The 15,803-nt window shown below is 40.3% G+C and overlaps 1 protein-coding gene across 4 annotated transcripts in view; it reads right to left on the bottom strand.

Annotated features, from left to right (window-relative positions):
- The window catches only part of LOC120769457 (protein madd-4), a 73,422-nt gene extending 58,074 nt beyond the window's left edge, over nt 1-15,348 (bottom strand). For 3 of the 4 annotated variants that reach the window (XM_040096464.1, XM_040096465.1, XM_040096466.1), the window contains exons 1-4: nt 15,244-15,348; nt 13,087-13,406; nt 11,756-11,921; nt 8,807-8,951 (exon numbers count right to left, since the gene is read on the bottom strand). In XM_040096464.1, coding sequence (XP_039952398.1) covers nt 8,807-8,951; nt 11,756-11,921; nt 13,087-13,406; nt 15,244-15,348 — 736 coding nt within the window. Of the gene's footprint in view, nt 1-8,806; nt 8,952-11,755; nt 11,922-13,086; nt 13,419-15,243 lie in introns of all 4 variants that reach the window. The other variant, XM_040096467.1, reaches the window with a different exon arrangement.
- Nucleotides 15,349-15,803: the final 455 nt, after the last annotated feature.

The following is a 15,803-nucleotide window of genomic DNA, read 5'->3' as shown; positions in this document are numbered from 1 at the left end:
CGAGCATCTGCCTACACGCATATAAAGCATTGCTATCCTTTCTCAAACTTTCTTCTATATTGTGCTTCCACAGTAGTTTGCTGGCCAAGACTACCCGAAGCTACTTGGTCCTGTCCTTGAGAGAGAGTTGTGTTCCATTTTTCCTAAGGGCCCTCCATAGTACAATTTGGTGTTTTCTGTTAATACAATATATACATATATACATGGTCCGGCACTCGAAGTGTTACCAATTACAAAAGCCATAAATTCGGTTTGGAAAATTATTTTTTATTTATCTTAAAGTACAAAATGTGTGAAAATAATCATTAATTCAGGACCAATTCACTTTTGCTCGATATGACCACCTTTTGACTTAACTATGGCCTTGAGACGGTCAAAAAACGAATCGCAAGCTACCCGAATGTGACTTGCCGGTATTTTGGCCCACTCACGGACAATGGCTTTCTTCAGCATCTCGAGACTAGTGTACTTTTTATTTCGGACATTGCTCTCTAAAATGGCCCAGAGAGAATAATCCATTGGATTCGCATCTGGTGAATTCGAGAGTCATTGTGTGGTCGTAATGAAGTTCGGATCGTTTTTTTCAGCCATTTTTGGTTCACTCGCGCTTTGTTGAAACGTCCATGGTTTGCGACCGAAATGTTTGTTTGCTCACGGCTTCAAAGCAGCCTTCAGAACACTTTTCCGATAATATGCCGCATTTACTTTGACACCAGGCTCGATGAAAACAATTGGAGAGCGCCCATCTGCGGTAACAGCGGCCCAAACCATTATTTGTGGCGGATGCTGCCTCCTGGTGGCCAACCGATGACTTATATTCTTGTATGAACGGTCTGTCAAGTAAACCCTATCGTTTTGAGAATTGCTCAATTGGAAAAATTTTTTCGTCAAAAAACACAATGTTCGGAATTTGACCGCTTTCGGCCAAGCGAAGCAACTGCTTCACTCTCTCAAGTCGCTTCTTCACTTTCCAAAGCGTTTTGGGATCTTACCAGTATCATTGTAACGAGTGATGGTGCGATAAACAAAAACTTTATTCACATTAAGGTGTTTGAGTTCACGAATAATTGCTGGCTGTGATTTTCCAGCTAAATATAAAGCAATCGCACTATTACGTTTGAATTCCATCGCTGATCACTTTTTTTGCGTTCACTTTTGTAAAAACGCTTTTGTACACTTGTGAACAATACTATGAACTGTTATTCAGCAAATTTATAAACAGCTGATTTCAGTGCGACAACTGCGCGAACGTTATGATGTTGGTTACACTCCGAGTGTCGGACCCTGTATATTATATCATAAATTTATGGGGAGGGAAATTGTAAGAAGTGATAGGAGGTACTTATAAACAAACCATATATTATATAAAAACACATACTTATAAAAATATTACATATTTTTTATTTTTATAAACGTAGTATCCTCGTGAGGATTGCAAAAAGAAAAGCTTTTATGTGTATGCACGTCATGTGTATATTTGTAAAACCTCCTCACGCAAATTTCATATATCTGAAAAAGTCGTGCCACATAAAGAATGTAGCGAACAGCAGACAAGAAATATAACAAGCGCCATGAAATAGGCAACCCACAAAATGAAAGTACTTATATACACACATTCATTAACTGTTACTACATTGCTTAGCTACTTCAACTTTTAGTTAAGTGTTTGTTTACAAGTATTTCTGTCCTTCAGAGTTCTGCGCTTATTGCGTGCCGCTTAATAGATCTTTAGCACCCGGTCTTTCTTCCTTTAATCACCACCAATTAAGTATTCTTGAAAACATTTGATATTCGTGCGTAAGTCCCTTTAAGCCCCTTCTGAAGAAATTTATTTGACCATTGTGGGTACTTGCCAGGCACACTAACTTATAAATGACGTGTAACAATCAGTTCGCTGGAAGAAATGATTGATTTGCTTTATGGTGAAATCAATTACAGACGACTTACAATCGATTTAGAGTTGTTGTTACAATTACAGTTGAAAATAGTAAATGAATAAATGATGAAGTTTCATCAATGTTTGCGACAAGTTGTCGGTATTTTCATTTAATAGCTTTCGTTTATAATGTTTGCTTACGTACATATGTATTTATATAGTAAAAGATGTACATATGTGTACATATATAGCTATTATATTTGTCTTTCGAAGGGCCTTCATGACCTAGTCGGTAATTATTTTTAATTACTCCCTAATACTTTGATTGTCAAGCAAATATGAACAACTTGAAAACTTCATTTATCACATATTTGAATTATTTAGTAGCACTTTTTTTTGGTCTGTATGAATGTGATTGCTATTAATCATTTTTTCTTTATACATAGTATATGAGCGGACGTCTTTAAGTGAATAAATTATGTTCAAGTTAGCATTTTGTATAGTAGATAATCATGTAATCCCCACACTCCAGATACATTTCTAAAGGGAAAATATTACTTCCTCATATAGTTTTTATGTCGAGGGCATTATTAGTTGGAACTTAAGATTATGATGTGTGTTAATTGGAATTTTTTGTTAAGATGGTGTCAGCTTTGCCGTCAATAATGAGTTCTGGAAACGTACGATTCGCGGCTTTCTGCTACCTGAAGTCAATATTAATTGCACTGAGTCGTGAAAACATTATTTTATGGAGACTATCGATTAAGGCGATCAACGAATTATACCAATATATGGGTCTATTATACTCTTTGAGTTGGCCGCGTAGGATCATGATTATGGTGATGAAACAGCTACTACTTTTGAGTATTTGCGGTATTGACCTGGCCGTCTAGCTGCCACTATGTACATTCTTTTTGAGGATTTAGTAATATTTGTACCTCCTCTACAACTTTCCTAAGCAACTGGATGGTTTTGGAGCCTATATCTGTCGTCTATCTTGGAACAGGCTTTCGCTAAATAAAAAATTGTATCTGAAACCAAAATGCAATCCGGCTTGTTTTAATTTTTTAAATTACAATCTAAACTTAATTTTTCAAACCTGTAATTAAAGTGAATACATAGGGTGTAATGGAGTATTGTTATGCTTCTAGATAAGCAGTTACAATAGTAGGACTATAATCAATTCCAGTTCCAACTCTTAAGTCCTAGCCGCGCACCCGGGAAACGTCAGTAACCCTTGTGTAAGATACCGTAGCGTATGGGGTCATGTGTAGAAGTTCACGCAAGTGAGGAAAGTTCTCTGATCGCCATTCACTTGGGAGTGGCCAGAAACGATTCTTTTACATATGACTCAAGCAGCTCACGACTTCCGGTCTTTGACCAAGTATCCTCTGGGTAGCCTAAGAACATCCGTTCGAAGGTGAGCTAAAGTGAGAAGGCGAAACATCCCCTGCATAGGGTTGTGCGCTGGGTTTGGGACCCGCCACGTAAAAAGCCTATCCCAATGAAAAGCGACAAACAGCCTCGGATGAGAAACCCCCTTTTGATAACGACCATGGCAAATGAAATAAGGACTACGAATTGAGGGCATGCACCTGGAATGTCCGGTCTCATAATTGGGAAGGTGCCGCTGCCCAGCTGATTGATGTCCTCGTGAAAACAAAGGCTGACATCACCGCCGTCCAAGAAATGCGATGGACGGGACAAGAACGGAGGCGAGTAGGTCCTTTTGGCACTTACTACAGTGGCCATATAAAGGAGCGCAAGTTTGGTGTGGGATTCGTGGTGGGAGAGAGACTCCGTCGCCGAGTACTATCATTCACTCGGTGAATGAACGTCAGCTACAATCGCATCAAAGCGAGGTTCTTCAACATATCGCTGATCTGCGCCCACGCTCCGACGGATGAGAAAAGGACGATGTGACCAAAGATGCCTTTATGAGTGCTTGGAACGCACTTATGAGAGATGCCCCCGCCACGATGTCAAAATCATGCTTGGCGACTTTAACGCCAGGGTGGGCAAAGAAGGTATCTTTGGCAACTACGGTCGGTAAATTCAGCCTCCACGAGGAAACATCCCCAAATGGGTTGAGGCTGATCGACTTCGCCGGGGCCCGAAATATGGTTATCTGTAGCACTAGATTCCAGCACAAAAAAATTCATCAAGCTACCTGGCTGTCTCCGGATCGAAAAACTACCAACCAGATCGATCATGTTGTGATAGACGGAAGACACGTCTCCAGTGTTTTAGATGTGCGTGCGCTCCGAGGCCCTAACATCGACTCGGACCACTATCTTGTTGCAGCCAAGATTCGCACCCGCCTCTGTGCAGCAAAAAACGCACGCCAACAAACACAAGGAAGGTTCGACGTCGAAAAGCTGCAATCACAACAGACTGCCAAACGTTTTTCTACTCGGCTTGCACTCCTGCTCTCTGAGAGCACTCATCAACAACACGGTATAAGGGAACTGTGGGACGGCATTTCAAACTCCTTACGTACAGCTGCATCCGAAACCCTTGGTTTTCGGAAAGTGCAAAAGAACAACTGGTACGACGAGGAGTGCCGTGTCGCAGCGGAGAGAAAACAGGCTGCCTACCTCGCAACGTTACGATCGACCACTACACGTGCGGGATGGGATAGATACCGAGAATTGGAGAGGGAAGCGAGACGCATCTGCAGACAGAAAAAGAAAGAGGCCGAAATGCGTGAGTATTAAGAGCTTGATAAGCTGGCCGACAGGGGTAATGCTCGAAAATTCTACGAAAAAATGCGGCGGCTTACAGAAGGTTTCAAGACCGGAGCATACTCTTGTAGAACCCCCAAAGGTGAACTATTGACCGATGCCCAGAGCATACTTAAATTATGGAGGGAACACTTCTCCAGCCTGCTGAATGGCAGAGAATGCACAACGCCAGGAGAAGTTGAACCCGATTCCCCAATCGATGACGATGGAGCAGACGTCCCATTGCCCGACCATGAAGAAGTTCGAATAGCAATTACCCGCCTGAAGAACAACAAAGCGGCTGGGGCCGACGGATTACCGGCCGAGCTATTCAAACACGGCGGCGAAGAACTGATAAGGAGCATGCATCAGCTTCTTTGTAAAATATGGTCGGACGAAAGCATGCCCAACGATTGGAATTTAAGTGTGCTATGCCCAATCCATAAAAAAGGAGACCCCACAATCTGCGCCAACTACCGTGGTATTAGCCTCCTCAACATCGCATATAAGGTTCTATCGAGCGTATTGTGTGAAAGATTAAAGCCCACCGTCAACAAACTGATTGGACCTTATCAGTGTGGCTTCGGACCTGGAAAATCAACAACCGACCAGATATTCACCATGCGCCAAATCTTGGAAAAGACCCGTGAAAGGAGAATCGACACACACCACCTCTTCGTCGATTTCAAAGCTGCTTTCGACAGCACGAAAAGGAGCTGCCTCTATGCCGCGATGTCTGAATTTGGTATCCCCGCAAAACTAATACGGCTGTGTAAACTGACGTTGAGCAACACGAAGAGCTCCGTCAGAATCGGGAAGGACCTCTCCGAGCCGTTCGATACCAAACGAGGTTTCAGACAAGGCGATTCCCTATCGTGTGACTTTTTCAACCTGCTTCTGGAGAAAATAGTTCGAGCTGCAGAACTTAGTAGAGAAGGTACTATCTTTTATAAGAGTGTACAGCTGCTGGCGTATGCTTATGATATTGATATCATCGGCCTTAACACCCGCGCCGTTAGTTCTGCTTTCTCCAGACTAGACAAGGAAGCAAAACAAATGGGTCTGGCAGTGAACGAGGGCAAGACGAAATATCTCCTGTCATCAAACAAACAGTCGTCGCACTCGCGACTTGGCACTAACGTCACTGTTGACAGTCATAACTTTGAAGTTGTAGATAATTTCGTCTATTTAGGAACCAGTATTAACACCACCAACAATGTCAGCCTGGAAATCCAACGCAGGATTGCTCTTGCCAACAGGTGCTACTTCGGACTGAGTAGGCAATTGAAAAGTAAAGTGCTCTCTCGACGAACAAAAGCCAAACTCTATAAGTCGCTCATAATTCCCGTCCTGCTATATGGTGCAGAGGCTTGGACGATGTCAACAACTCATGAGTCGACGTTGCGAGTTTTCGAGAGAAAAGTTCTGCGAAAGATTTATGGTCCTTTGCGCGTTGGCCACGGCGAATACCGCATTCGATGGAACGATGAGCTGTATGAGATATTCGACGACATTGACATAGTTCAGCGAATTAAAAGACAGCGGCTACGCTGGCTAGGTCATGTTGTCCGAATGGACGAAAACACTCCAGCTCTGAAAGTATTCGACGCTGTACCCGCCGGGGGAAACAGAGGAAGAGGAAGACCTCCACTCCGTTGGAAGGACCAAGTGGAGAAGGACCTGGCTACGCTTGGAATATCCAATTGGCGCCACGTAGCGAAAAGGAGAAACGACTGGCGCGCTGTTGTTAACTCGGCTATAATCGCGTAAGCGGTGTCTACGCCAATTAAGAAGAAGAAGAAGATACCGTAGCCAACCCGTATGCTGCCTGGGGTCACATCTAAAAGAGAGGAAGAAGCAGAAACACTCCGAGGTATGCGGTTTAAGAGATCGCTGAAGTCTAATTGCTCCCGAGGTGCGGCTGCGAGCCACTGATGACGACCACAGCAAACGTAATAGGGACTATGCTTTAATGGAATGAACTTGGAATGTCCGACCCTAAATTGGGAAGGTGCCCATTTCCAATGTGTTTATGTCGTCGTAAAAGTAAAGTAAATTTATTCACCCCGGTGGATGAACGTCTAGCCACAATCGCATCACAGCGAAGTTCTTCAACATATCGCTGATTTGCGATGGAATAGATGTTCCATTGCCCGACTATGAGGTTCGAACACCAATTATCCACCTAAAGAACAAGCGTCAGAGGCCGATGGATTACCGTCCGCGCTGTTCAAATACGGCGGCAAAGAACTGACAAGGTTCATGCATCAGATATGGTCGAATGAAAGCCTGCCCGACTTTTGGAATCTAAGTGTGCTCTGTTCAATCCACAAATCCGTCAGAATCGGGAAGATGTCAAGTGAAATTTCAGACAGATATTTGGGTAAATATAGAAGGAACAATCATTTATAAGAGTGTACAGCTGCTGGCGTACGCTGATATTATTGATATCATTGGCCTCAACAAATGCGCCGTTAGTTCTGCTTTCAAAAAAACTGGATAAGAAAGCGAAGCCTATGAGTTTGATTGTGAACGAGGACAAGACGAAAAATCTCCTGTCACCAAAAAAACAGTCATCGCATTCGTGACTTGGCTCCCACATCACTCTTGACTGTCATAACTTCGAAGTCGTAGATAATTTAATCTATCTTGGGATCAGCGTTAACCCTAACAACAACATCAACTCCGAAATCCAACGCAGAATAAAACTTGCCAACTAGTGCTACTGCGGACTGAGCAGGCAATTGAGAAGTAAAGTACTCTCTCGACGACCGAAGACCAAATTCTACAAGTCACTCGTCATCTCCGTCCTGCTATTTGGGCATTGACGATGACTCAGTAAAGAAGAAGAATAATTTTAATGAATTAAGCTAGTTAAAAATGTCAGGTATACCCGCTTAAATCTCTGTTTTTTCCTGATTTACTTTTGAAAGCAACTTCAAACCATGCGAAGAGAGCATAGGTCGACGCATAGAAATCAAGACCATCAACTAGAAGATACTCAAGAGCATTAAATTTGTCCAAAATATATTAGGTCTCTACTAACTAGTGCTTTTTGGAATAATTTGCTTCTTCTGTGTTTTAATTTTCTCTGAGATAATGTAATATAATCCTCAATGTCATAACCTAAATTCTAGAAACCTATACATATATTTGTTTATGGTAAATATCATGTGTTACATTTTGAAACCATGTGAAGGCATATATGATAATGAGTCACATTCACTCGATTATGTCGCAGATATGGAGTGTAGTCAAAACACAATTACGTGATAAGTCACAACTTCCAATATTTGAATATACAAGTACATTCACTCATACTCCACACCGAGCGGAAATTTCACCAAAAGCTTAGTATGTGCCTCATACCTACTCAGCGAATCGCCTGTATGGTGCACTCCCTCCACGAAAGAATGCGAAACTCGTAACAAAATAAAAGTGGAGCGAACGCGTACTTGAAATATGTGTCACAGTGATTTGTTACTCAAAACAAATCGGCACAATGTCAAAATGGCACGGAGCACGCAGTTGAGAAGCTAAAATGTACGTGAAATATGTGCGTACCTATGTCAAGTGGGAATACGGGCCCAAAGGCGTATGTATGAAACAAAAGAAAAGGAAATAAATTTGACATGCGAAATTTGCATTCGAACTTTTATCAGCAGGTGGGCAATCAATGCGTTTGTTGGGGGATGGCTGTGAGGCTGATGACGCTGTTGAGGATTACAAACTGAACGACGACACGCGAGTGCTGAATTGGCGCTACTGCCAACTTCTAGCGAGCGATTTGAGCGCGCTGTACGGTAATGTATCACTTAAGGGAGTTTCCTTCAACTCCGGGTTATTCACCGATATTCACAACAACGCTACAACGTTACTAAAAATAACTGAAGCACCATATGCGAACAAATTTTGCTAGCTGTGTGCAATTTGTTTGTTAAAATTCTGGTTACTAGCACTTTCTTCAGTGGAATGGTGCCAAATCAAGTCCTACGGTAGAGCCCGCACGAATGTTGTCCCAATAATGTGATGCATTCGAATTTGTTTATATGTAAGGCAAACACTCTATTGTCTTGATATTTTCGTAAGTGGCGTCTTTTTGGCACAATTCAAGCTATTATACATATGTACATACATATACGGCACATATGAATGTTTATTGTAATAATATTATTGATTTTACTGGTTCCTCTATACTTGGACTTACCTCCGCCACATGTCACCGAACATTGTGTTGTTGGCGCTGTCTCCCAATAGTAAAGTGGCTGCGAACAGGAGCTGCTGTCTCCACCACAAACGCCACAGCTGTCGATCTTTTTCGTCGAACCGATTTTTAAGTCACAGCCGACGCGCTGAAAGGAGAGTGAGAATATAATTGAGTTTCCAGATAGCAATAACTTTTAAGAATAGAACAATATGGTAAGGAATATACAAATACGAGGGTAAGTAACTAGAGAAGGTATCTCATCAAATCAAAAAGTTTTCCATGGGAAGTGAGTAGTAGCAGTAAAGGTGGAAATAAAAAAATTATTGGTTACTTTATTTATATAATTATAACGTGTACAAATGGAAATTTCATTCTGAAATCAGGTTCTCCAACTCATAACTTTTCAATTCACAGCAAACCCAAACCCATTTTCGCCTCACCTCTAGTGCCACGCAAATCGTTCCTGATGGCTCAACTGCGAGCACGTGCAGCTTCGGACAGAGTATTTGGAGTTCTCACAAATCACTTACGATGTCTTTAAACAGGACTTTTTAATTAAGATTTTGCGCCAAAATATTTTCTTTCCAGGTTGGTATCACTGTCAAAAACATCTGAGTCAAATAGTCATTAGTGTTTAGTATACGCTTGTCTTTCTGAAGTACAAAAAGTGCATTCGGCGATTTTTACGATGAGTGAAATTATTCAAGAAAGGTTAGGTTAATCTAATAGGTCAATAAGCCACGCATAGACCAGTTTTGGTCCTTTGCGATACCAGAGGGAGTTCAAGTGTTTTTGATTAATATAAATTATTCAAAGATGGTCGAGAAAGCGTTGATGACGATCCAAGTCCAGGGCGGTCATCTACAGCAACTGATGATTACCAAGCCAATAAAATAGAGTAATTGGTGCTTGACAATCGACGATTTTTAGTTAGAGATCTAATTGTTATCGTTAGAATATCGGAAGAGTCTGTGAAAACCATTCAGAGAGATCATTTGAGCTGAAGAAAAGTGAAAGCACGATTGGTTCCAAAATCACTCAATTTTTTCGAAAAACAGCGTCGCGTTAACGTCTGTTAAGCAATGCTTTTCGACTATGAAAATGTCATGAAACGTATCATAGCGCTGAGTCTTGCATCTATGCTTGCAATTCGGAAGCGTACAATCATTCGGCCAAATTTGGTGGAAAAAGTGAGTCGAAGCCAGAAAAATCATGTCAAGCAGGTCAAAAGTTAAAGCTATGTTGACAGTTTTCTTCGATTAGAGAGATCTAGTGCACTCTGAATTTCTTCCGACCGGCCAAACCGGCGCAAGGCTATTCCTAAAAAGGGACTGGAATTATAAGCCGACAACTCTTGGTTTTTGCACCACGATAATGCACTGTCGCATACTGCATTGATTCTTCGTGAGTTTTTCACTAAATTTTCAATAAATATCGTGCCGCAACCACCGTATTCACTTTATTGACTCTGTGTGACTTCTGGTAATTTTTACAAATTCTAAAACGTTTTTTTGGGGTGGGCTGAAAAAGTCGTATCACTGATCACTCAATGGCTTGGAATCGAGGAAGAATAAATAAATATGTTGTGCCGATAATAAGATGATACTCTTTCTAGCATCCTTACTCGGTAGCCAAGACTGATAATATACTAATTTTTACTGCAAACATAGCCAAAAAATCCCGGATATAATTATTATAAAAGAGGCAAGACTACTTAGCAAGATCTAAACAGGAAACATCTACGATAAAATCATGCAACAATAATATCATAATTCAGCTCAAATGAACATGAGAAACATTATGTAAAATTGCAAAGGAACATATAGACATATTCTCCTCTTATATATATATTATAATAATACTTTTATTTTATTTTGTTTCGTTTTTCGTCAACAATGTGATGTGCGAAGAAATATGTGGCAGTAAATATGAAATCTCACGAAAGGCCCCTTAAAGTGCTTTATTGCCATTCAAAAGACACTCCAGGAACACATATTTCACATACACCTTACATTTGCTGGGGAGAACAAATAAATGAATGCTTAGTGGTTGGTTGGTTTTGTATGTAATGTTGACTGCCAGGCAGAGCTTCATTCGTGGAGTTGGGGCTTTTGTGGCTACGAATGATTTATTTGTTTGCCTACGAACTCATGCTAGTATTCCTTTACAACAATGCGAAATATTAGAAAGATTTATTTTATGAGCCTTGCTAGTCTCCTTTATGTCTGTTTATTAGTCTGTACTAGTCACCCCTATGAGTTCAGTGGAGCGTGAGTAAGTTTACCAGACACAAACGAGTATGTACGACCGTGGATAGAAAACATATAGAAACTAAATAAAAGTAGAACAAACAGCAAAATAAAAGCAATAACAACAACAAAAGTAGATTGAAAATAAAAATTCTTAAACACTAACAATAAAATGATTTCAACGCTCGTAACTTTAGTCAATAGAAGCCTCTTGTCGTGTTACCACACAACTTGGATTTAAATGTCAATAAAATTGTATGCTTGTTATAATGCAGTTGCGGGAAGCTATAACTTTTCGAAAATTGTGTAGCCTTTTTATTGACAATGGAAGAACAGCACAGCCAGAAAAGTAAGAAAAATAACGTAAAATTAAAAAAAGGCGAGCACTACAAAACCAAATTTTGATATCATATCACAAAGAATTTGGCTTGAAATTATAAAAAACACGCCACCATGTTTTGTTCGTGTCCATTATCGTTGCCGTTGTCGCTGTCAATAATTTTAGTTACCCTAGCAATAAGAGTCAACCAATTTGCGTTCTCCAAATTATTCAAACGCTTCACATTTCACTTGATGCCGAAATTGGTTTTTCATTTAAACTTTCAAAATTTTGCACGCAGCGCTAATTTAATAACTTTTTTGCATTAACTGACTTCACAAAGATATGTAAGTCTTAGAATTTTTATTAATTCTCACTCACCTGGCATTTACCCTGTATGCACATATCGAGACTGCCCGTTCGACAGCGTGTGCCGTCTTGTACGCTCGCCGACAGTTGTACGATCACATGATCATCATAGTGTTCGGGATCCTCAACAACTTCGGATGATGCGCTGTCGCCCAAATGTAAATGAGCTGGACGGCCTCTGAAATTTGAAATAATAAATTAAATTGAAAAACAGGAGGGACAGATGTGTTGTGACTTTGTTGGCTAATAAGAAAGTCATTAAAAGCTGTGAAAAAATTTGTGGAAATATACTATGAAGAATTGTTTCAAAGACGCCTGGCACAAACTCGAGTTAAAGGTATTAGGCTTACTATAACTGTCAAAGTTGTATGGAGCAGGGTGAGGTGAACACCTGTAGGTAATCCTCCATTGTCTAGCTTTCAAAAGCCTAAGGTCAAAATATCTCGGTAGTCATATCATCGGCGAACCTGTCTTCCCAAGTGCACCTCTTATCAATTATCCAAAGAATTCAATTGGATCTGCAGATTTCTGGAAGCAGTAAATGCTAGCAGTGCAGTTCACCAGCATAGGATGCCGTCATTGTGGAGTCAGAGTTGACCTCTGGAAGGTTTGCCTTGAGGCACGCCAGCACGAACAGGTCTCAAATCCGACAGAACGTAACGTAGAACGTCCGATAGCGCATCTAGGACTTTAGCATCAAATAATAAGGCATTGATAGTTTTCCCTTTAATTTGAATAAGAGACCTAGATCATCAGGTGGGTCCACTCCTCCATCACATCTGAATTACTGTAGATTTGACAGATGTGCTTGCATTTTTCAACTTTCTGACTCAAACTTGCTTATTCGTATATATTTCCTAAACTAATCTGTGAACAAACTTTTGCATTAAATCAAAACGGAAACCCGAAGCCGGTTCAAAAGGTCAACACACCAAATGATAACCGGGAACAATTCGCTGTAACCAATACCATCCCTTAACGAGGCGCATCTAAATTTGATCTACGGTTCAAGTGAATGCCATAAATTGGGTTTGCTTTTGTGGATGCGGTGAATTGTGTACGCTTCTACTAGACACAAAGGTATTTACAAATTTTCACGAATTTAGCGTGGCACACGTAAGCATAAATTTCGAGTAACTGACATTCGATTCCGGCGCGAGGCAGAAATAGAAAGAAAAAATCATCACTAAACACAAAAACGGACTGAATGGCGGGTCCTGGCAGTTGCACTTATCGGACGAAGGCTATGACAACACTAAAGGTTTGTTGCATGGAGAGCGTATGTGTGTTACATATACTACATACATACATATATTTGTTTTTTATTTCATTAGAACACTCACCTGCATGTTAGCGCGCATGGCTCCACATAGTCGTAGTGCGGCGTCCACGTGTAGAGTGTACCGTCGTAGGGCACATCGTTGTATGCGGCACACTGATGCGCCCGAAAGTCTTGCAGCTCGGGGCATGGCTGCATGTTGCAGATGCGATAGCGTATGGTTTCGCCCTTGCAGCCATTTGTGTTGTAACAGCGGCGTATTTGTTGCATAATGCCGCCATCGCAGGTACGTGAACAGGTCGACCATTCCGACCAGCCGGACCATTGGCCATCTTTGCTGCCCGACGATGATGAGCTGCTGCTGCTGCTTTTGGCACGCTTTTGCTGCAACATGCACTAAGTTAATAAGGAAGAAGAGACAACAGCAAAAAGCAAAAGCGAAAAACAAAGAAAACGAAAATACATAAATGCGGAAGCGCTAGCAAATAGGCTTCCTCAACTACATAAATACATAAATTTAATACTAGGACTATTTGAAATGGCGTGGCAGCGGTGCTTCGAGAGCGCATCTCTGCATGTTTTTAAAATCAAATTTAAAAGAAAATAGTTTCTAAGGATCCCGATAACTTTTTATCGCTGATATTGTGTAATCAAAAAAGTCTTTTCGTATTTTTTCAATAGATGTCGTTGCAGTCATATGTATAGTACGAGTATATTTCCAGTGCTACGAGTACCAATCACATTGTGTCATACCATACAGTGTTGGAAAGATGAGATTTTAAGCTTCATTTAACCAAAAAAATATTAAATTCGTTTAAAAATGAATGAAAATAAAGAAGAAATTCGCTATATTTTGAAATTTTTGTATAAAGAAGGGAAGAATGCCGCGTAAGCCACCAACGAAATGTATCAAGTTTATGGAAACAATGGTTTGCTCGCTTCCGTTCTGGAAATTTCGATGTAAAAGATGCACCTCGCTCTGGTCGACCTATGTTGCAAAACTCGATGAAATTGTGGAAAGGATTGACGAGCATCGTCACATAAGTGTCCTTGACATTACTAAGAAACTTAACATATGTACATCATCAAATGTTTTCGAACCAGAAGCTAGATGTTTGGGTACCACATGAATTGTCTGTGTAAAATTTAACGGATCGAATTAACATCTGTGATTCTTTGCTGAAACGAAACGAAATCGTTCTTTGCATGAGACGAAAAGTGGATCAAATACGAAAATAGTGTACGAAAAAGATCATGGTTCCAGCGTGGTGAAGGTCAACAAATAGTCGCAAAGCCATTGATGCCTCGAAAGGTTATGCTGAGTGTTTGGTTGGATTGGAAAGGAATCATCCACTATGAGCTACTGCAACCTGGTCGAATGATTGATTCTACATTTTGCTGTCAACAACTGATGAGATTGAAGCAAGCAATCGAAAAAAACTGCCAAAACTGATCAACAAAAAGGTATTCGTCTTCCATCAGGACAACGCTAGACCACACACATCTTTAAAGACTCTGCAAAAACTGGTAGAGCTTGGCTGGGAAGTTTTAATGCATCCATCATATAGCCTGGACCTTTCACTATTGGACTACCATTTGTTTTGGTCAATGCAGAATTCCCTTAATGGAGTAAAGTTGACTTCAAGAGAAGCCTGTGAAAATTACTTGTCGCAGTTTTTCGCCGAGAAACCAGAAAAGTTTTGCACTGATGGAATAATGTCTTTAGGGGAAAAATGGCAAAAAGTGGTCGACCAAAATGGTACATATTTGGTTCATTAAAGTTCATTATAAATATAAAAAAATAATATGAAGTTTGATTAGAAATACGAAAAACCTTTTTCGACTACCCTATATTCGCTGCTAATCTAAAAGATCTATCTAAAGTGAATTATATAAACCGAGAATACTAGGAACGTGCGGATAGAAAGAGACATATTTATGTTTAGACTTAAAGGACCTCCTACAAATATTTTAGGCCAGCCTGTTTAGTTTAAGTGAGATCCATCTGTTCAGGAATAGATTTCTCGTCTCTTAAAAAGTCAATGAGTGTATAAGTTTCAAACTAGTGACCTAGTAGGTGAATGAGTTAAGTGAAAAATTGTTAAATGCACTCGATGGTTTTTTTCTTTTGATTCTGCCACACCATTCTACGACACTTATCAGGCTACTTCTTCAATTATATGATATGTTTACAATACAAGTAGTAATTATATTCACTCACTTCTAGTTCATTCTCCAAATCGGAGGCGGTATTCCAAGTATCATCGAAAGCTTGACTGGCGTTCAGGCGTTTCGCGACCGATGCATTCTCAATGAAAATTGTCATCTAAAAATAGCATAAAAATACGAAATGGAAATGAGTACAGAAAAGTAGAGTTATTAGTTAAAAAGTCTCGAACAAATAATTTTGAAACATTTTTTTCAACCTAAAATAACTAAAAAATTATAAATATACCCTACCAATGGCGAACAAAAATATATTCAGCGTTTCTCCCCACTACACGCTCACATAATTTTGTATAGCAACTTAACGGGTCTTACCGGTTTTTATTTATACCGTTATCGCGTCATTACCCTTACATTTATTGCGCTACGTTGGGCTTTAGTGGTTGTTTTTGTTGTTTGTGGATGTCGCTTAAACTAATAGAGCTGTTGTTGTTTTTTGCTTTTATAAAATTGATTTTTGTCGTTCGCTGTCAGTCAGTAAGTCAGCCACGTTGATGCCATTTCGCATGCAAAACACGAGGTTGAGGTAAGAGAGGAGAAACAAGGATAAGCGAG

Source organism: Bactrocera tryoni, chromosome 2 (assembly GCF_016617805.1).
Source record: "Bactrocera tryoni isolate S06 chromosome 2, CSIRO_BtryS06_freeze2, whole genome shotgun sequence".
Taxonomy (NCBI): Eukaryota; Metazoa; Arthropoda; class Insecta; order Diptera; family Tephritidae; genus Bactrocera; species Bactrocera tryoni.
Note: the sequence above shows the minus strand (reverse complement) of the source record. Positions and strands in the feature narration are given on the sequence as shown.